Source organism: Oncorhynchus mykiss, chromosome 22, assembly GCF_013265735.2.
Source record: "Oncorhynchus mykiss isolate Arlee chromosome 22, USDA_OmykA_1.1, whole genome shotgun sequence".
In the NCBI taxonomy this organism is placed as follows: Eukaryota; Metazoa; Chordata; class Actinopteri; order Salmoniformes; family Salmonidae; genus Oncorhynchus; species Oncorhynchus mykiss.
Genome location: NC_048586.1, coordinates 7,872,501 through 7,894,138, shown reverse-complemented (window position 1 = coordinate 7,894,138; position 21,638 = coordinate 7,872,501). Strand labels below are relative to the sequence as shown.

The 21,638-nt window shown below is 47.2% G+C and overlaps 1 protein-coding gene across 11 annotated transcripts in view; it reads left to right on the top strand.

The window, feature by feature from the left end:
* The window catches only part of arhgef7a (Rho guanine nucleotide exchange factor (GEF) 7a), a 113,774-nt gene that overhangs the window by 10,957 nt on the left and 81,179 nt on the right, over nucleotides 1-21,638 (top strand). For all 11 annotated transcript variants that reach the window (XR_005038780.1, XR_005038777.1, XR_005038779.1 and 8 more), the window contains exons 5-14: nucleotides 2,387-2,588; nucleotides 2,712-2,800; nucleotides 10,735-10,829; nucleotides 11,085-11,180; nucleotides 11,413-11,535; nucleotides 11,756-11,894; nucleotides 12,126-12,185; nucleotides 20,311-20,457; nucleotides 20,604-20,690; nucleotides 20,921-20,999. Coding sequence is in view for 3 of the 11 variants with exons in the window: in XM_036958596.1 (XP_036814491.1) it covers nucleotides 2,387-2,588; nucleotides 2,712-2,800; nucleotides 10,735-10,829; nucleotides 11,085-11,180; nucleotides 11,413-11,535; nucleotides 11,756-11,894; nucleotides 12,126-12,185; nucleotides 20,311-20,457; nucleotides 20,604-20,690; nucleotides 20,921-20,999 (1,117 nt within the window). In the remaining 8 variants the exon portion in view is untranslated. The remainder of the gene's footprint in view (nucleotides 1-2,386; nucleotides 2,589-2,711; nucleotides 2,801-10,734; nucleotides 10,830-11,084; nucleotides 11,181-11,412; nucleotides 11,536-11,755; nucleotides 11,895-12,125; nucleotides 12,186-20,310; nucleotides 20,458-20,603; nucleotides 20,691-20,920; nucleotides 21,000-21,638) is intronic.

Below are 21,638 nucleotides of genomic sequence, written 5' to 3'. Positions count from 1 at the left end.
CTACCTACCTCCCCCTCTCTACCTCCCTACCTCCGCTTCTCTACCTACCTACCTACCTCCCCCTCTCTACCTCTCTACCTCCCCTTCTCTACCTACCTACCTACCTCCCCCTCTCTACCTCTCTACCTCCCCTTCTCTACCTACCTACCTCCTCCCCCCTCTACCTCCCTACCTCCCCCTCTCTACCTCTCTACCTCCCCCTCTCTACCTCCCTACCTCCCCTTCTCTACCGTTCTCCTCACCTCCCTACCTCCCCTTCTCTACCTCCCTTCCTCCCATTCTCTACCTCCCCTTCCCTACCTACCTACCTACCTCCCCCTCTCTACCTCCCCTTCTCTACCTACCTACCTCCTCCCCCTCTCTACCTCCCTACCTCCCCCTCTCTACCTCTCTACCTCCCCCTCTCTACCTCCCTACCTCCCCTTCTCTACCGTTCTCCTCACCTCCCTACCTCCCCTTCTCTACCTCCCTTCCTCCCATTCTCTACCTCCCCTTCTCTACCTACCTACCTACCTCCCCCTCTCTACCTCTCTACCTCCCCTTCTCTACCTACCTACCCCCCTCCCCCCTCTCTACCGCCCTTCTCCCCCTTTTCTACCGCTCTCCTCACCTCTCTACCTCCCTTCCTCACATTCTCTACCTCTCTACCTCCCCTTCTCTACCTACCTACCTCCTCCCCCTCTCTACCTCCCTACCTCCCCCTCTCTATCTCCCCTTCTCTACCTCCCTTCCTCCCATTCTCTACCTCCCTACCTACCTCCCCCTCTCTACCTCCCTACCTCCGCTTCTCTACCTACCTACCTACCTCCCCCTCTCTACCTCTCTACCTCCCCTTCTCTACCTACCTACCTACCTCCCCCTCTCTACCTCTCTACCTCCCCTTCTCTACCTACCTACCTCCTCCCCCCTCTACCTCCCTACCTCCCCCTCTCTACCTCTCTACCTCCCCCTCTCTACCTCCCTACCTCCCCTTCTCTACCGTTCTCCTCACCTCCCTACCTCCCCTTCTCTACCTCCCTTCCTCCCATTCTCTACCTCCCCTTCCCTACCTACCTACCTACCTCCCCCTCTCTACCTCCCCTTCTCTACCTACCTACCTCCTCCCCCTCTCTACCTCCCTACCTCCCCCTCTCTACCTCTCTACCTCCCCCTCTCTACCTCCCTACCTCCCCTTCTCTACCGTTCTCCTCACCTCCCTACCTCCCCTTCTCTACCTCCCTTCCTCCCATTCTCTACCTCCCCTTCTCTACCTACCTACCTACCTCCCCCTCTCTACCTCTCTACCTCCCCTTCTCTACCTACCTACCCCCCTCCCCCCTCTCTACCGCCCTTCTCCCCCTTTTCTACCGCTCTCCTCACCTCTCTACCTCCCTTCCTCACATTCTCTACCTCTCTACCTCCCCTTCTCTACCTACCTACCTCCTCCCCCTCTCTACCTCCCTACCTCCCCCTCTCTACCTCTCTATCTCCCCTTCTCTACCTCCCTTCCTCCCATTCTCTACCTCCCTCCTCCCCTTCTCTACCTCCCTACCTACCTCCCCCTCTCTACCTCCCTACCTCCGCTTCTCTACCTACCTACCTACCTACCAACTCCCCTTCTCTACCTACCTACCTCCCTCTCTACCTCCCCCTCTCTACCTCCCTACCTCCCCCTCTCTACCTCTCTACCTCCCTCCCTCCCCTTCTCTACCTACCTACCTCCCTCTACCTCCCCCTCTCTACCTCCCCCTCCCCCCTCCCCCTCTCTACCTCCCTTCCTCCCATTCTCTACCTCCCTACCTCCCCTTCTCTACCTACCTACCTACCTCCCCCTCTCTACCTCTCTACCTCCCTACCTCCACTTCTCTACCTACCTACCTACCTACCTACCTACCTACCTACCTACCTACCTACCTACCTACCTCCCCTTCTCTCCCTACCTACCTCCCCCCTCTCTACCTCCCTACCTCCCCTTCTCTACCTCTCTACCTCTCTACCTCCCTACCTCCCCTTCTCTACCTACCTACCTACCTACCTACCTACCTACCTACCTACCTACCTACCTACCTACCTACCTACCAACTCCCCTTCTCTACCTACCTACCTCCCTCTCTACCTCCCTACCTCCCCCTCTCTACCTCCCCCTCTCTACCTCCCCCTCTCTACCTCCCTACCTCCCCTTCTCTACCTACCTACCTCCCTACCCCCCCCTCTACCTCCCTACCTCCCCCTCTACCTCTCCCTCTCTACCTCCCTACATCCCCTTCTCTACCGCTCTCCTCACCTCCCTACCTCCCCTTCTCTACCGCTCTCCTCACCTCCCTACCTCTCTACCTACCTACCTTCCCCTCTCTACTACACTACCTCCCCTTCTACCTCACTCCTCACCTCTCTACCTCTCCTATAGGACATGTCTGAGGGCAGCGGGACGCAGCTATTGGTCAAGGCTCGCTTCAACTTTGAACAAACCAATGAGGACGAGCTGTCCTTCAACAAGGGGGATGTCATCAATGTGACACGCCAGGAGGAGGGCGGCTGGTGGGAGGGGAACTTCAACGGCAAGACCGGCTGGTTCCCTAGCAACTATGTCCGTGAGATCAAAGGCTGTGGTAGGTATCCCTTATTATTCTTGCTACTGGACATCTTATAACCCAGGAATATCAGAAAGGACGTGAAGGAAAATGATAGTGTCTGATGGAGAGAAATAACTCATTTCTCCCTCTCCCTCTGAGACAAACAAGTGTCCCCCAAATCTGGGACCCTCAAGAGCCCCCCAAAAGGCGTTGACACTACGGCCATTAGCAAGACCTACTACAACCTGGTAAGACCTGGTTATCCAACTTACTTCTCTCACTGTCTGTCTCTCTCACTGTCTGTCTCTCTCACTGTCTGTCTCTGGCTGTCTCTTTCTCTGGCTGTCTCTTTCTCTGGCTGTCTCTTTCTCTGTCTGTCTCTTTCTCTGTCTGTCTCTTTCTCTGTCTGTCTCTGGCTGTCTCTTTCTCTGGCTGTCTCTTTCTCTCCCTTTCTCTGTCTGTCTCTCTCTCTCCCTTTCTCTGTCTGTCTCTCTCTCTCCCTTTCTCTGTCTGGCTCTTTCTCTCCCTTTCTGTCTCTTTCTCTCCCTTTCTTTCTCTGGCTCTTTCTCTCCCTTTCTCTGTCTCTTTCTCTGTCTCTCTCTCTCCCTTTCTCTGTCTCTTTCTCTCCCTTTCTCTGGCTCTTTCTCTCTCTCCCTTTCTCTGTCTGTCTCTTTCTCTCCCTTTCTCTGGCTCTTTCTCTCTCTCCCTCTCACTGTCTGTCTCTTTCTCTCCCTTTCTCTGGCTCTTTCTCTCCCTCTCACTGTCTGTCTCTTTCTCTCCCTTTCTCTGGCTCTTTCTCTCCCTCTCACTGTCTGTCTCTTTCTCTCCCTTTCTCTGGCTCTTTCGCTCCCTCTCACTGTCTGTCTCTTTCTCTCCCTTTCTCTGGCTCTTTCTCTCCCTCTCACTGTCTGTCTCTTTATCTCCCTTTCTCTGGCTCTTTCTCTCTCTCCCTTTCTCTGTCTGTCTCTTTCTCTCCCTTTCTCTGTCTGTCTCTTTCTCTCCCTTTCTCTGGCTCTTTCTCTCTCTCCCTTTCTCTGTCTGTCTCTTTCTCTCCCTTTCTCTGGCTCTTTCTCTCTCTCTTTCACTGTCTGTCTCTTTCTCTCCCTTTCTCTGGCTCTTTCTCTCTCTCCCTTTCTCTGGCTCTTTCTCTCTCTCCCTTTCTCTGTCTGTCTCTTTCTCTCCCTTTCTCTGGCTCTTTCTCTCTCTCCCTTTCTCTGTCTGTCTCTTTCTCTCCCTTTCTCTGGCTCTTTCTCTCTCTCCCTTTCTCTGTCTGTCTCTTTCTCTCCCTTTCTCTGGCTCTTTCTCTCTCTCCCTTTCTCTGTCTGTCTCTTTCTCTCCCTTTCTCTGGCTCTTTCTCTCTCTCCCTTTCTCTGTCTGTCTCTTTCTCTCCCTTTCTCTGGCTCTTTCTCTCTCTCCCTTTCTCTGGCTCTTTCTCTCTCTCCCTTTCTCTGTCTGGCTCTTTCTCTCCCTTTCTCTGGCTCTTTCTCTCTCTCCCTTTCTCTGTCTGTCTCTTTCTCTCCCTTTCTCTGGCTCTTTCTCTCTCTCCCTTTCTCTGTCTGTCTCTTTCTCTCCCTTTCTCTGGCTCTTTCTCTCTCTCCCTTTCTCTGTCTGTCTCTTTCTCTCCCTTTCTCTGGCTCTTTCTCTCTCTCCCTTTCTCTGTCTGTCTCTTTCTCTCCCTTTCTCTGGCTCTTTCTCTCTCTCCCTTTCTCTGTCTGTCTCTTTCTCTCCCTTTCTCTGGCTCTTTCTCTCTCTCCCTTTCTCTGTCTGTCTCTTTCTCTCTCTCTCTCTCTTTCTGCGTGCGTCTCTCAATACTGCTGTAACTATCCTCAATAAAATAAAACTGGCTTTTTAAAGCTTGACATTACTCTTAACGTTGTAGGCCTGAGGTGCCCTGGCCACTCCAGATAGCTTGACCTAGTTCTGTGTGTGTGTTGTGTTCCTGACATTTGAATGTATCTCAGTGCTCTGGTTTACTGAGAAGAGAGAACAAGTAAATACGTGCTATACTAGAGGGAGAGAGAAAGAAAAAGACAGAGAGAGAGACACATTACCGGCTCAGACAGGGCCTCCTGGACCTCCCCAGGAATCTCTCAAGTAGCCTAAGAGATGTTAGTTGTGTTTGTTGTGCCAGGATCCGCAGGTCACACAGCCTTAGTAAACCCGCTGCCATCAGTCACTTCTGCAGGGAGGCTGATTGAACCGATCTCAAAAGGAGGGCTGGATTGTGGAAGATAGGCTTCTCCCACAGCCCAGGTTCCGCACCCCCTTCTTGTGTGGGCCTCAGCAGCTGCCAGGCATTCAGCAACGCAGAGTAAAAATCAGAGACCTGCTGTACTCAGCTCTCCTCAGCAGTGCGGGTGCTGGTTCTCTCCAGCCAGCATCAGTATGGTACAGCAGTCTCTGCACCGCCTTTAGTAGGAATGCAGCCACCCTGCTCTCCAGTTCCACCAGGTCCTGGCCTCCTTCGTGGACGGAAATGTACGTCATCTGAATTTTTTTCAACATGGCCGTCCTCAGCTAGTGATAGCCCTGTGAGAAAAAAATCCACCTTGCATTGCAAGTCTGCGACCAGACCGGCAGGGGGATTGAGGACAGACAGTTTATGCCACAGGGAGGATGCCGCCAGGTTGTTGATTATCAGCACCCTCCCTCTTTATGACACTTGGGACAGGAGCCACCTCCACCTGGCCAGTCTTGACACCACTGCCTGTAACAGTGCCTCCCAGTTCTTCCTGACCCACCTCTCCGAGCCCAGGTACACCCCCAAAATGTTAAGCCCTTCACAACCCCACTGCAAACCCCCTGGAAGCAGAGGGGGGGGGGGGGGGGGTATCCCTCCATGCCCCACATAAGAGCTTTGCTCTTGCCCCAGTTCACCTTAGCTGACGAAGCTCCCTTGTACACCTTCAGAAAGTCTCTAGTTCCTGCATATCCTGATCATCACAGAAACATCATCTGCATACGCCGACACTGCTATGCCTGTCACCACACCCATGCCTGTCCAGCACACTCCCTGCAGTCTCCTGCGTAGCAGGCCCCAAAAAGTCTAAATGGCTAGTGTATATAACTGCCCCGATAGAGGGCATCCTTGTCTAATGCCCCGTCTCACCCAGACTGGCCTACTGAGCCCCCCTCCCACCTTGACCATACATGACGCCCCAGCATACAACATCTCCACACAAGCCAAAAACCTTTCCCCAAATCAACAGAAGCCTTCTCTTGATCTTAGGAGACCAGTTCAAAGTTCACATTAGAACCTCTCGACAAGTCCAACATGTCCCTGATTACGAACAAGTTGTCCGTGATTGAGCGTCCCGGTACACAATTTGTCTGGTCCTTGTGTACTATAAAGTCCAGATGGGACTTCAGTCCGTCAGCGAGGACCTTGGCAAATATCTTGTAGTCTGCACAGAGCAATGCCACAGGCCTCCAGTTCTTAAGTTCACACAAGTCAGAGCTGCCCGACGGCAGCTCATCGGCAACTCTCCTACCACTCACGCAACACGCAAAATAAGTCCAGTCCAATTATTCACCAGGTGCACGGCCAGGGGACATCTGTTTTACGGCCTCTGCTAGTTCATGGTGCAACAGGGGAATGTCCATTTCATCCCTCTGTGTCAGAGAGATCTTAGGGAGTTCTGCAAACAAAACCTGAGCACACATAGGATCACACAGTTCTGCCCTATACAGTGCCTTGCGAAAGTATTCGGCCCCCTTGAACTTTGCAACCTTTTGCCACATTTCAGGCTTCAAACATAAAGATATAAAACTGTATTTTTTTGTGAAGAATCAACAACAAGTGGGACACAATCATGAAGTGGAACGACATTTATTGGATATTTCAAACTTTTTTAACAAAATTGGGCGTGCAAAATTATTCAGCCCCTTTACTTTCAGTGCAGCAAACTCTCTCCAGAAGTTCAGTGAGGATCTCTGAATGATCCAATGTTGACCTAAATGACTAATGATGATAAATACAATCCACCTGTGTGTAATCAAGTCTCCGTATAAATGCACCTGCACTGTGATAGTCTCAGAGGTCCGTTAAAAGCGCAGAGAGCATCATGAAGAACAAGGAACACACCAGGCAGGTCCGAGATACTGTTGTGAAGAAGTTTAAAGCCGGATTTGGATACAAAAAGATTTCCCAAGCTTTAAACATCCCAAGGAGCACTGTGCAAGCGATAATATTGAAATGGAAGGAGTATCAGACCACTGCAAATCTACCAAGACCTGGCCGTCCCTCTAAACTTTCAGCTCATACATGGAGAAGACTGATCAGAGATGCAGCCAAGAGGCCCATGATCACTCTGGATGAACTGCAGAGATCTACAGCTGAGGTGGGAGACTCTGTCCATAGGACAACAATCAGTCGTATATTGCACAAATCTGGCCTTTATGGAAGAGTGGCAAGAAGAAAGCCATTTCTTAAAGATATCCATAAAAAGTGTTGTTTAAAGTTTGCCACAAGCCACCTGGGAGACACACCAAACATGTGGAAGAAGGTGCTCTGGTCAGATGAAACCAAAATTGAACTTTTTGGCAACAATGCAAAACGTTATGTTTGGCGTAAAAGCAACACCCTGAACACACCATCCCCACTGTCAAACATGGTGGTGGCAGCATCATGTTTTGGGCCTGCTTTTCTTCAGCAGGGACAGGGAAGATGGTTAAAATTGATGGGAAGATGGATGGAGCCAATTACAGGACCATTCTGGAAGAAAACCTGATGGAGTCTGCAAAAGACCTGAGACTGGGACGGAGATTTGTCTTCCAACAAGACAATGATCCAAAACATAAAGCAAAATCTACAATGGAATGGTTCAAAAATAAACATATCCAGGTGTTAGAATGGCCAAGTCAAAGTCCAGACCTGAATCCAATCGAGAATCTGTGGAAAGAACTGAAAACTGCTGTTCACAAATGCTCTCCATCCAACCTCACTGAGCTCGAGCTGTTTTGCAAGGAGGAATGGGAAAAAATGTCAGTCTCTCGATGTGCAAAACTGATAGAGACATACCCCAAGCGACTTACAGCTGTAATCGCAGCAAAAGGTGGCGCTACAAAGTATTAACTTAAGGGGGCTGAATAATTTTGCACGCCCAATTTTTCAGTTTTTGATTTGTTAAAAAAGTTTGAAATATCCAATAAATGTTGTTCCACTTCATGATTGTGTCCCACTTGTTGTTGATTCTTCACAAAAAAATACAGTTTTATATCTTTATGTTTGAAGCCTGAAATGTGGCAAAAGGTCGCAAAGTTCAAGGGGGCCGAATACTTTCGCAAGGCACTGTACAACTCTACAGTCTGATTACACATCTCCCCCACCACAGAGGTCACCCGCCCATCAGACAGCCATAGACAATGCATACCCTTGGCTTCACCGCTTTGACTTTCCAAAACAAAGAAGGAGGAGCTGGGGCATCCATCTCCTTGAGCATGGAGAACCTAGCTCTTACAAGTGCTCCCTTTGCTTTAACCTGGAAAAAACTGCCCAGGTCCCTACGTAATTCAGCTGAATTAGCCTGGAGGCCTACATTGCCTTGCCCCACCAGCTCTACCTCCACTTCACTGATACTGCACTCTAGTTCCCCCAATACTCACCTAGCTTCTAAGGATGATAGAGCTGTATACTGTTGACAGAAAAGCTAAATTTGGACTTTCCCCACATTCCACCATTGACTCAGAGACCCATACTCCTCTCTTTGCTGCCCCCACCTTTCCCCAAAAATCTGGAAACCTGAGCAAAAAGTGGCATTTTGTAAGAGCTTTTACATTAAACTTCCAATAGAATGCCTGCCGAGGCCCTGGTGAAATAGACAACCGAGCCATGGTTATGTGGTGATCCGAAAAACCCACCGGGAGAACGGTAGCGCCAAACAGTCTATTGCTCTGATTCTTGGATGTAAAAGAGATCTAGTCTGGCTGCACTCACCCTGGCCCCAAAGACTTTCACCTATGCATACTGTCTTGTGTTGGGATGTCTAGTTCTCCAAACATCCACTCGGTCAAACTGCTTAATTATGTCCTTTAACACCCCCCACTGAGCTTGAATCAGGCTCCTCCCCATTTCTATCTTTCGTAAAATACATCGTACAGTTCCAGTCCCCGCTGACCACCGGCGTCTCCTCAGGTAGCGAACCTGTGAGAGTTCCTGTCTGAGACACCTAAACTGATGCTCCCTGTGTTAGGCGCCTACATGTTTCTAAGGACAAAACACCTGTTGTTAATTTCTGCTTTTACTAAAAGCAGTCTACTCCTACACACCTCCTTTGAGGAGCACATTTTTACGGCCAGACCCGGTGCAAAAAGGACTGCCACCCCTGCACTAACATTTGTTCCATGGCTTAGCACACTTTCCCCTTTCCACCGGAGCCCCCAAATGACTTATTTACCATTTACCACAACACAATGCGTCTCCTGCAGAAACAACACATGTACCTTTTTTGGTTTTACATACACTACCTTTCAAAAGTTTGGGGTCACTTAGAAATGTCCCTGTTTTTGAAAGAAAAGCACATTTTTTGCACATTTAAAATAACATAAAATTGATCAGAAATACAGTGTAGACATTGTTAATGTTGTAAATGACTACTGTAGCAGGAAACGGCTGATTTTTTTATGGAATATCTACATAGGCATACAGAGGCCCATAATCAGCAACCATCACTCCTGTGTTCCAATGGCACGTTGTGTTAGCTAATCCAAGTTTATCATTTTAAAAGGCTAATTGATCATTAGAAAACCCTTTTGCAATTATGTTAGCACAGCTGAAAACTGTTGACCCACCTCCTCAACCTAAAACATTTCCTGGGTGAGAGGACATAATGCCTCTCGTTTTTCATAGCTTGTTGTACTGGTTTAACAAACTTTCCCGGATCGCAATAAAAAGCTTCAAGATGAACGTTTTTCCATTTAGACTCATTCAGGAACCTTGACAGTTCCCTCACTGTGTACTTTGACCACTCTGTCTGACTGGTTGTCAGCTCTGGACCCATTGAGGAGGAGACTGAAAATAAAGCCTCCTCATCGTCCTCTTCCACAGACTCACATTCCTCCTCCTCCTCATCTCCCATCCTGACCACCTGCCCTTTCTCTCTAGTCAGGGCCTCCCGCAGCACGAGGCAAAGGTTCCTTAGTGCCTTTTCCCCTCCCACCTCCTTTCTTCTCCCCCTTCTTCATAACCTGACTAGACCCAGCCTCATCTACACCACCATCCATAACCTGACTAGACCCAGCCTCATCTACACCACCATCCATAACCTGACTAGACCCAGCCTCATCTATACCACCACCTATAACATGACTAGACCCAGTCTCATCTATACCACCATCCATAACATGACTAGACCCAGCCTCATCTACACCACCATCCATAACCTGACTAGACTCAGCCTCATCTATACCACCACCTATAACATGACTAGACCCAGCCTCATCTACACCACCATCCATAACCTGACTAGACCCAGCCTCATCTACACCACCATCCATAACATGACTAGACCCAGTCTCAATTACACCACCATCCATAACCTGACTAGACCCAGCCTCATCTACACCACCATCCATAACCTGACTAGACCCAGCCTCATCTATACCACCACCTATAACATGACTAGACCCAGCCTCATCTACACCACCATCCATAACATGACTAGACCCAGCCTCATCTACACTACCATACATAACCTGACTAGACCCAGCCTCATCTACACCACCATACATAACAGGACTAGACCCAGCCTCATCTACACCACCATACATAACAGGACTAGACCCAGTCTCATCTACACCACCATCCATAACCTGACTAGACCCAGCCTCATCTACACCACCATACATAACCTGACTAGACCCAGTCTCATCTACACCACCATACATAACAGGACTAGACCCAGTCTCATCTACACCACCATCCATAACCTGACTAGACCCAGCCTCATCTACACCACCATCCATAACCTGACTAGACCCAGCCTCATCTATACCACCACCTATAACCTGACTAGACCCAGCCTCATCTACACCTCCATCCAGGGGTCAGAGGGAGTGAAAGTGTTCAGAGTTACAAATATATGAAATTACAACTTGAACCATAGAGTGATACTCCTCAATAACCAACAAGAATGTTGAAAAACTCTCCCTCACACACTCTCTCACCATCTCTCTCTTTCCCCAGGTGCTGCAGAACATTCTAGAAACAGAGACAGAATATTCCAAGGACCTCCAGAGCCTTCTGACCAACTACCTGCGATCACTCCAGAGCACAGAGAAGTAAGCTCCACTCATTGTACTGTTGTAAACCCTCCGTCTGTCTGTCGGTCGTACTGTTTGTATGATGACACACTGTATGGCCACTGATTGGATCTACTAGACGCATTCCAAAACTCATGCTCTCTCTCTCCTCTCTCTTTCTCTCTCCCACCCCTTTTCTTCTCTTCTCCTCTCCCTCCTCCTCCACCTCTCCTTCTCTTTTCTTCCCCTCTCCCTCTCTCCTCCCTCCTCTCCTCTTCTCCTCCCCCTCTCTAGACTGAGCAGTACAGATGTGTACCTGATCCTGGGGAACCTGGAGGATATCAACACCTTCCAGCAGATGCTCGTCCAATCACTGGAGGAGTGCACCAAGTAAGTCCCGCCCCTCACATACTTTCCACCAATCAGCACACAGGGATCAGAGAAAGTGCTTGTCACTGCTGTTCTAATCCAATTAGATATGTCCTGCTACTACTTGGGTTATTTCACAACAGTTTTACGTCAAGGTAAATAAAGGGTATAGGAACATCTATGCGTTGGCTTTGGTAATACAGCGATCCTTGATTTCACTCAGCCTGTGTGTTTTTTCCCCCAACATGTGCAGACTTCCAGAGAGCCAGCAGAGGGTAGGGGGCTTCTTCATGAACCTGATGCCCCAGATGAAGGCTCTCTACGTGGGTTACTGCTCCAATCACCCCTCGGCAGTCAACGTGCTCACCCAGCACAGGTAAACATAGACCCAATACAGCATGAACCTGATGTTCTAGCATTCTTAATGTACAACAATGATTTATAATTTTACACAGGCAAGTAGTGTAAAGACTATATATTTAGACTTGACAATTTAATACTCCTCTCTCTCTCTCTCTCTCTTGCTCTCTCTCTCTCTCGTGCTCTCTCTCTCTCTCTCTCTCTCTCTCACTCTCTCTCTTGCTCTCTCTCTCCAGTGAGGAGCTGGGGGAGTTTATGGAGGGGAAGGGAGCCAGTAGTCCAGGTATCCTTACCCTGACCACAGGTCTCAGTAAACCCTTCATGAGGCTGGACAAATACCCTACACTAACGAAGGAACTGGAGAGACACATGGAGGTAGGGCTGTGTGTGTGTGTGCCACGTACAGGTGTGTGTTTGTAAGATGCTGGGTGTGTATGAGTGTGTTTGTGTGTGTCACGTGCAGGCATGTGTGTAAGAGTGTCCTCATTCACTGATGATGTATGTGTGCATGTCTTATGTGTAAGAGGATGTTGTCAATCACTGATAGTGGTGTGTGTGTGTGTGTGTGTACAGCTGTATAAATGCTCTCTGCTGTGCTCCCTGTAGGAGAGTCACCCCGACTGGCCAGACATCCAGAAGTGTATGACAACGTTCAAGAGCCTCTCGGTGAGTCACACCCACACACATATCACCCCTTGTTTCCATGGTTACCTCATTAGCAGTGCATGCTATGACGTGTGTGTGTGTGTGTGTGTGTGAGTCATGAGTCGACGTGTTATGGTACACTTGAATATATGAGCATGCATCACTTGCACACACAGGATCATTTAGTAATTATAAGCACTGCATGGCCAAAAGTATGTGGACACCTGCTCGTTGGACATCTCATTCTAAAGTCATGGGCATTCATATGGAGTTGGTCCCCACTTTGCTGCTCCTGAGTGGCGCAGCGGTCTAAGGCACTGCATCTCAGTGCTGGAGGCCTCACTACAGACCCTGGTTTGATTCCAGGCTGTATCACAATCCGGCCGTGATTGGGAGTCCCATAGGGCGGCGCACAATTAGCCCAGCGTCGTCCGGGTTAGGGTTTGGCCGGGGTAGGCCGTATTTGTAAATAAGAATTTGTTCTTTTAACTGACTTGCCTAGTTAAATAAAGGTTCAACGAAGATAAAATAAACTCAGAAAAAAAATAAACGTCCCCTTTTCAGGACCCTGTCTTTCAAAGATAATTCGTAAAAATCCAAATAACTTCACAGATCTTCATTGTAAAGTGTTTAAACACTGTTTCCCATGCTTGTTCAATGAACCATAAACAATTAATGAACATGCACCTGTGGAAAGGTCGTTAAGACACTAACAGCTTACAGACGGTAGGCAATTAAGGTCACAGCCATAAAAACTTAAGACACTAAAGAGGCCTTTCTACTGACTCTGAAAAACACCAAAATAAATATGCCCAGGGCCCCTGCTCATCTGCGTGAACATGCCTTAGGCATGCTGCAAAGAGGCATGAGGACTGCATATGTGGACAGGGCAATAAATTGCAATGTCCGTAGTGTGAGACACCTAAGACGGCGCTAAAGGGAGACAGGACGGGCAGTTGATTGTCCTCGCAGTGGCAGACCACATGTAACAACACCTGCACAGGATCGGTACATCCGAACATCACACCTGTGGGACAGGTACAGGATTACACCGAGGCCTGTACACTGGAGCGGGATCGATTTGGAGGTGGAGGGTCTGTCATGGTCTGGGGCGGTGTGTCACAGCATCATCGGACTGAGCTTGTTGTCATTGCAGGCAATCTCAATGTTGTGCGTTACAGGGAAGACATCCTCCTCTTCCTGCAGGCTCATCCTGACTTGACCCTGCAGCATGACAATGCCACCAGCCATACTGCTCATTCTGTGCGTTATTTCTTGCAAGGCAGGAATGTCTTGGGATCTCAATCCCATTGAGCACGTCTGGGACCTGTTGGATCAGAGGGTGAGGGCTAGGGCCATTACCCCCAGAAATGTCCAGGAACTTGCAGGTGCCTTGGTGGAAGAGTGGGGTAACATCTCTCAGCAAGAACTGGCAAATCTGGTGCAGTCCATGAGGAGGAGATGCAGTACTTAATGCAGCTGGTGGCCACACCACACTGTTACTTTGGATTTTGACCCCCTCTTTGTTCAGGGACACATTATTCAATTTCTGTTAGTCACATGTCTGGAACTTGTTCAGTTTATGTCTCAGTTGTTGAATCTTGCTATGTTCATACACATGTTCCGGTGGGGTGTCCCCACCCAGGCAGTGGCAGTGCTGGCAACACTAGCTGCAGTAACCCATGGGGAGAGGGTCACACTCGGACATTCAGAGAGGGGGTATATTATTGTGACCCTGGTGTCACAAAATCAAAAGTCTGACTGCATGGAGATGCTTGGGAATATGGTCAATATGGGTGACCGTATTGTGGGTGTTTCAGGGAAAAGGTGTACATTTGACCTCCATCATCTAGGATGTGACAATAATAAAATCTCTCAATTTCTGCCCATTTTTTGGCGTGTCTTGCAGGCCTTCTCATGCAGCTGCAACTGTAAGTGCATTTGTAAATTAATACCTTTCTTGAGTTGGGCTCTAGGATGGTGCAACTGTTGAGAATGTGAGTTTATGGTTGTGTGATGGGAAAGGGTTGAGTGTGTGTGGGTGTATGTGTGTATCCCACAACTGTTGCAAAGGAGTAAAAGATGTTAGGGACAATAGAGGATGATCCCCAGCTATATATAATACAAATCGAGGTGAGGGCGATGGAAAGGCATTTGGCAGTTGATCTACTTCAATTCGGTAAATGGCACTGTGTGGTCTTTTCGAAGGATGGATCCCAGTCTGTTCAGGGCTATGGGATACGGGGTGTCGGGGGTGGTCTGCCGGGCATTGGGATTGGGAGGGCTTTTAGTGGGTGGAATAGTGAGGACCAATTGGAGGTTTACTTAGTAGCATTGTGAATATCATGGTACAGCTATATAGACACTCAATCATCATGTTACTTTTTAATGGTACATTTACAAACATATATTTTGATAAATAGAATTGAAAGTTGTGTCTCATTATGGTAAGTGGTGAAATAAGTATAGCCAGTTACAATTGTAATGGCCTAGCAGATAATAAGAAAAGACAATCAGTTTTTACTTGGCTAAAAGAGAAGGAATATAATATCTATTGTTTACAGGAAACCCATTCAACAATTTTAGAGGAAGTTTTGTGGAAAAATAACAAATATATTTCTCCCATGGGCAAAGAAATTCAAAAGGGGTGATTTTTTAAATTAACAGTAATTTTGATCCAAATGTGCAAATTGTCCAAACAGATTATCAAGGTAGATGGATTATTTTAAATATGTTATTGGACAATAAACAGATATGGCTTATTAACCTATACGGTCCGAATAATGATGATCCAAGCTTCTTTGAAAATATATATAAGAATTTATCACTACTCTAGACTCTATTATTATGGTGGGATATTTTAATATGGTCTTAAATACCTCTATGGACCGGAAAGGAAATCACACTACAAACTATCACCCTCGGGCACTTAAGGAAATCATGAATGTCATGGATATATTGGAATTAGTGGATATATGGAGACTTAAATACCCTGACCTAGTGAGATATACATGGCGGAGGCTTAATCAAGCTAGTCGTCTTGACTACTTTCTTATGTCATTCTCTCTGGCACCAAAAGTTTAAAAAGTATTGATAGGGGACAGAATGCGGTCGGATAATCACATAATTGGCATATATATTACTCTTACAGAATTTCCACGTGGGCGAGGATATTGGAAATTTAATCAAAGCCTACTAGATGATCAATTGTTTAGAACTAGGACAGAAAAATGTATAGCTGACTTTTTCAGACATAACATAGGTATAGCAGATCCCCTTATTGTATGGGACACTTTTAACCAGCGGAACCCCTCGCCAACAGCCAATGAAATTGCAGGGCGCCAAATACAAATCAACAGAAATCTCATAAATCACATTTCTCAAACATACAAGTATTAGGCACCATTTTAAAGATAAAATTCTCATTAATCCAGCCACAGTGTCTGATTTCAAAAAGGCTTTACAGTGAAAGCTCCACAAACGATTATGTTAGGTCACCACCAAGTCACAGAAAAACCCAGCCATTTTTCCAGCCAAAGAGAGGAGTCACAAAAAGCACAAATAGAGATAAAATTAATCACTAACCTTTGATGATCGTCATCAGATGACACTCATAGGACTTCATGTTACACAATACATGTATGTTTTGTTCGATAAAGTGCATATTTATATCCAAAAATCTCATTTTACATTGGTGTGTTATGTTCAGTAGTTCAAAAACATGCAGTGATTTTGCAGAGAGCCACATCAATTCACAGAAATACTCATTATAAATGTAGATGAAAATTCAAGTGTTATGTATGGAACCTTAATGCAACCACTGTGTCAGATTTTTTAAAAACTTTACGGAAAAAGCATAATCTGAGTACGACACTCAGAGCCCAAACCAACCAAAAGAAATATCCGCCGTGTTGCGCAGTCAACATTAGTCAGAAATAGCATTATAAATATTCACTTACCTTTGATGATCTTCATCAGAATGCACTCCCAGGAATCCCAGTTCCACAAAAAAATTGGATTTATTTGATAATGTCCATCATTTATGTCCAAATAGCTTCTTTTGTTAGGGTGTTTGGTAAACAAATCCAAACGCGAGTTCAGGTCCAGTCGGACGTCGGACGAAAAGTTCAAAAAGTAATATTACAGGTCGTAGAAACTTGTCAAACTAAGTATAGAATCAAACTTTAGGATGTTTTTATCATAAATGTTCAATAATGTTCCAAGTTCTTCCACACCGATCTTGACAAACCGTATGGACCTCGCTTTGTGCACGGGGGGGCATTGTCATGCTGAAACAGGAACGGGCCTTCTCCAAACTGTTAACACAAAGTTGGAAGCACAGAATCGTTTAGAATGTTGTATGCTGTAGCGTTAACATTTCCCTTCATTGGAACTAAGGAGCCTAGCCTGAACCATGAAAAACAACCCCAGAACATTATTCCTCCTCCACCAAACTTTACAGTTGGCACTATGCATTCGGGCAGGTAGCGTTCTCCTGGCATCCGCTAAACACATATTTGTCTGTCAGACTGCCAGATGGTGAAGCGTAATTCATCCCTCCAGAGAATGTGTTTCCATTGCTTCAGAGTCCAATCGTGGCGAGCTTTACACCACTCCAGCCAATGCGTGGCATTGCGCATGGTGATCTTAGGCTTGTGTGCAGCTGCTTGGCCATGGAAACCCATTTAATGAAGCTCCTGATGAACAGTTATTGTGCCGATGTTGCTTCCAGGAGCAGTTTGGAAGTTTGTAGTGAGTGTTGCATAAATCAAATCAAATCAAATTTATTTATATAGCCCTTCGTACATCAGCTGATATCTCAAAGTGCTGCACAGAAACCCAGTCTAAACCCCAAACAGCAAGCAATGCAGGTGTAGAAGCACGGTGGCTAGGAAAAACTCCCTAGAAAGGCCAAAACCTAGGAAGAAACCTAGAGAGGAACCAGGCTATGTGGGGTGGCCAGTCCTCTTCTGGCTGTGCCGGGTGGAGATTATAACAGAACATGGTCAAGATGTTCAAATGTTCATAAATGACCAGCATGGTCGAATAATAATAAGGCAGAACAGTTGAAACTGGAGCAGCAGCACAGTCAGGTGGACTGGGGACAGCAAGGAGTCATCATGTCAGGTATTCCTGGGGCATGGTCCTAGGGCTCAGGTCAGTTGAAAGAAACTGGAGCAGCAGCACGGCCAGGTGGACTGGTGACAGCAAGGAGTCATCATGTCAGGTAGTCCTGGGGCATGGTCCTAGGGCTCAGGTCCTCCGAGAGAGAAAGAGAGAATTAGAGAACGCACACTTAGATTCACACAGGACACCGAATAGGACAGGAGAAGTACTCCAGATATAACAAACTGACCCTAGCCCCCCGACACATAAACTACTGCAGCATAAATACTGGAGGCTGAGACAGGAGGGGTCAGGAGACACTGTGGCCCCATCCGAGGACACACCCGGACAGGGCCAAACAGAAAGGATATAACCCCACCCACTTTGCCAAAGCACAGCCCCCACACCACTAGAGGGATATCTTCAACCACCAACTTACCATCCTGAGACAAGGCTGAGTATAGCCCACAAAGACCTCCGCCACGGCACAACCCAGGGGGGGGGGGAGCCAACCCAGACAGGATGACCACATCAGTGACTCAACCCCTCCAGGGACGGCATGAGAGAGCCCCAGTAAGCCAGTGACTCAGCCCCTGTAATAGGGTTAGAGGCAGAGAATCCCAGTGGAAAGAGGGGAACCGGCCAGGCAGAGACAGCAAGGGCGGTTCGTTGCTCCAGAGCCTTTCCGTTCACCCTCCCACTCCTGGGCCAGACTACACTCAATCATATGACCCACTGAAGAGATGAGTCTTCAGTAGAGACTTAAAGGTTGAGACCGAGTTTGCGTCTCTGACATGGGTAGGCAGACAGTTCCATAAAAATGGAGCTCTATAGGAGAAAGCCCTGCCTCCAGCTGTTTGCTTAGAAATTCTAGGGACAATTAGGAGGCCTGCGTCTTGTGACCGTAGCGTACGTGTAGGTATGTACGGCAGGACCAAATCAGAGAGATAGGTAGGAGCAAGCCCATGTAATGCTTTGTAGGTTAGCAGTAAAACCTTGAAATTAGCCCTTGCTTTGACAGGAAGCCAGTGTAGAGAGGCTATCACTGGAGTAATATGATCACATTTTTTGGTTCTAGTCAGGATTCTAGCAGCCGTATTTAGCACTAACTGAAGTTTATTTAGTGCTTTATCCGGGTAGCCGGAAAGTAGAGCATTGCAGTAGTCTAACCTAGAAGTGACAAAAGCATGGATTAATTTTTCTGCATAATTTTTGGACAGAAAGTTTCTGATTTTTGGAGGTGGTCTTTATCCTAGTGAGATTGCTAAGGCGAACACCGCCATGTTTAGTTTTGCCCAACCTAGGTCGAGGCACAGACACGGTCTCAATGGTTATAGCTGAGCTGACTACACTGACTGTGCTAGTGGCAGACTCCACTATGCTGGCAGGCTGGCTAACAGCCTGCTGCCTGGCCTGCACCCTATTTCATTGTGGAGCTAGAGGAGTTAGAGCCCTGTCTATGTTGGTAGATAAAATGAGAGCACCCCTCCAGCTAGGATGGAGTCCGTCACTCCTCAGCAGGTCAGGCTTGGTCCTGTTTGTGGGTGAGTCCCAGAAAGAGGGCCAATTATCTACAAATTCTATCTTTTGGGAGGGGCAGAAAACAGTTTTCAACCAGCGATTGAGTTGTGAGACTGCTGTAGAGCTCATCACTCCCCCTAACTGGGAGGGGGCCAGAGACAATTACTCGATGCCGACACATCTTTCTAGCTGATTTACACGCAGAAGCTATGTTGCGCTTGGTGATCTCTGACTGTTTCATCCTAACATCGTTGGTGCCGACGTGGATAACAATATCTCTATACTCTCTACACTCGCCAGTTTTAGCTTTAGCCAGCACCATCTTCAGATTAGCCTTAACGTCTGTAGCCCTGCCCCCTGGTAAACAGTGTATGATCGCTGGATGATTCGTTTTAAGTCTAATACTGCGGGTAATGGAGTCGCCAATGACTAGAGTTTTCAATTTGTCAGAGCTAATGGTGGGAAGCTTCGGCGTCTCAGACCCCGTAACGGGAGGAGTAGAGACCAGAGAAGACTCGGCCTCTGACTCCGACCCGCTGCTTAATGGGGAAAACCGGTTGAAAGTTTCTGTCGGCTGAATGAGCGACACCGGTTGAGCGTTCCTACAGCATTTCCTTCCAGAAACCGTGAGAAAGTTGTCCGGCTGCGGGGACTGTGCCAGGGGATTTATACTACTATCTGTACTTACTGGTGGCACAGACGCTGTTTCATCCTTTCCTACACTGAAATTACCCTTGCCTAGCGATTGCGTCTGAAGCTGGGCTTGTAGCACAGCTATCCTCGCCGTAAGGCGAGTACAGCGACTGCAATTAGAAGGCATCATGTTAATGTTACTACTTAGCTTCGGCTGTTGGAGGTCCTGACGAACCGTGTCCAGATAAAGCGTCCGGAGTGGAAAAGTTGAGTAGGAAAAAACAAAAATATAAACGGTAATTAAAAAGTAAAAACCGTAAATTTGTCAGGTAGCAAAACAGGTTGGCAACAAAACGCACAGCAAATCGAAAGTCTGCAAGTCGTGACCGGAAATGACGTGTCATAAGAGGACAGACGATTTGTACTCCCTCCCCGCTTCAGCACTTGGTGGTCCCGTTCTGTGAGCTTGTGTGGCCAACAACTTTGCGGCTGAGCCGTTGTTGCTCCTAGATGGTTCTATTTCACAATAACAGCACTTACAGTTGACCGGGGCAGCTCTTGCAGATCAGACATTTGTGGAACTTACTTGTAAAGGTGGCATCCTGTTGACTTTGCCACATTGAAAGTCACTGAGCTCTTCAGTAAGGCCATTCTACTGCCAATGTTTGTCTATGGAGATTCCATGGCTGTGTACTCAATTGTATACACTGTGTCTGAAATAGCCGATGCACTAATTTTAAGAGGTGTCCCCATACTTTTGTATATAGATGTGTATCTATGGACACACACTTTCACATTGTTTCTGTGGTCATAAATGTCTGTGGTACTGATGCTGTTCCCATGACAACCTGTAATGTGGTGCTGATGGTTGTTTCCGCGGTGACAGGCCCAGTGCCAGGAGGTGAGGAAGAGGAAGGAGCTGGAGCTGCAGATAGTGACTGAGTCCATCAGGCTGTGGGAGGGAGACGACATCAGGACACTGGGCTCTGTTCTCTACATGAGTCAGGCTCTGGTTAACAGCCCTGGAGCAGAGGTCAGAGGAAAACCGTAGAACAATAACATTATAATAACTAATGTACATGAGTCAAATACTATTAACCCTCTCTGCTCTTGCTCTCTCTCTCTCTCTCACTCTCACTCTCCCTCTCTCTCTCTCTCTCTCTCTCTCTCTCTCTCTAGGAGAAGTGTGAGCGCTACCTCATGCTTTTCCCTCATGTCCTCCTCATGCTGTCTGCCAGTCCAAGGATGAGTGGCTTCATATTCCAGGTATAACCCCTTAGTCTACTATACCAGGGTCTTATTGATTTGGTGCCAAATGGAAGAAAATGGACTGAAAGAGGGAGGGACTACATGAACTTGTCCAATAAGAAATGTTCATTTTAGTTTTCAGTTTCAAAATGTTTTGCTACGGTGTTCCCTAATCAATAGGACCCAGTTGTGATTAACTACCGTGTTTAGTGTGGGTTCAGATGTTGGTGATGGTTTCTTGTCTACAGGGGAAGCTACCATTGACTGGTATGACTGTGACCATGCTAGAGGACAGTGAGGCCCACAAAAACTCCTTTGAGCTTTCTGGTAAGACTACTGTGGTGTATTCACAACGTACATTAGTGTGTTTGTATTATCTCCTGTAGGCACTCTATTTGGGTGTCTCCAGGTTGTGTGTGTGTGTGTGTGTGTGTGTGTGTGTGTGTAATGTGTGTATTGTGTCCTCCAGGCAGTCTATTTGGGTGTCTCCAGGTTGTGTGTGTGTGTGTGTGTGTGTGTGTGTGTGTGTCTATAATGTGTGTATTGTGTCCTCCAGGCAGTCTATTTGAGTGTCTCCAGGTTGTGTGTGTGTGTATAATGTGATGTGTCTATAATGTGTGTATTGTGTCTAGAGGTCGCCCGAATATGATTTTTCAACGTCGATACCGATTATTGGAGGACCAAAAAAAGCCGATACCGATTTATCGGACGATTTTTATATATATATTTGTAATAATGACAATTACAACAATACTGAATGAACACTTAAAAAAAAAAAAATAATATAATACATAAATAAAAATCTATTTAGTCTCAAATAAATAATGAAACATGTTCAATTTGGTTTAAATAATGCAAAAACAAGGTGTTGGAGAAGAAAGTAAAAGTGCAATATGTGCCATGTAAAAAAGCTAACGTTTGAGTTCCTTGCTCAGAACATGAGAACATATGAAAGTTGGTGGTTCC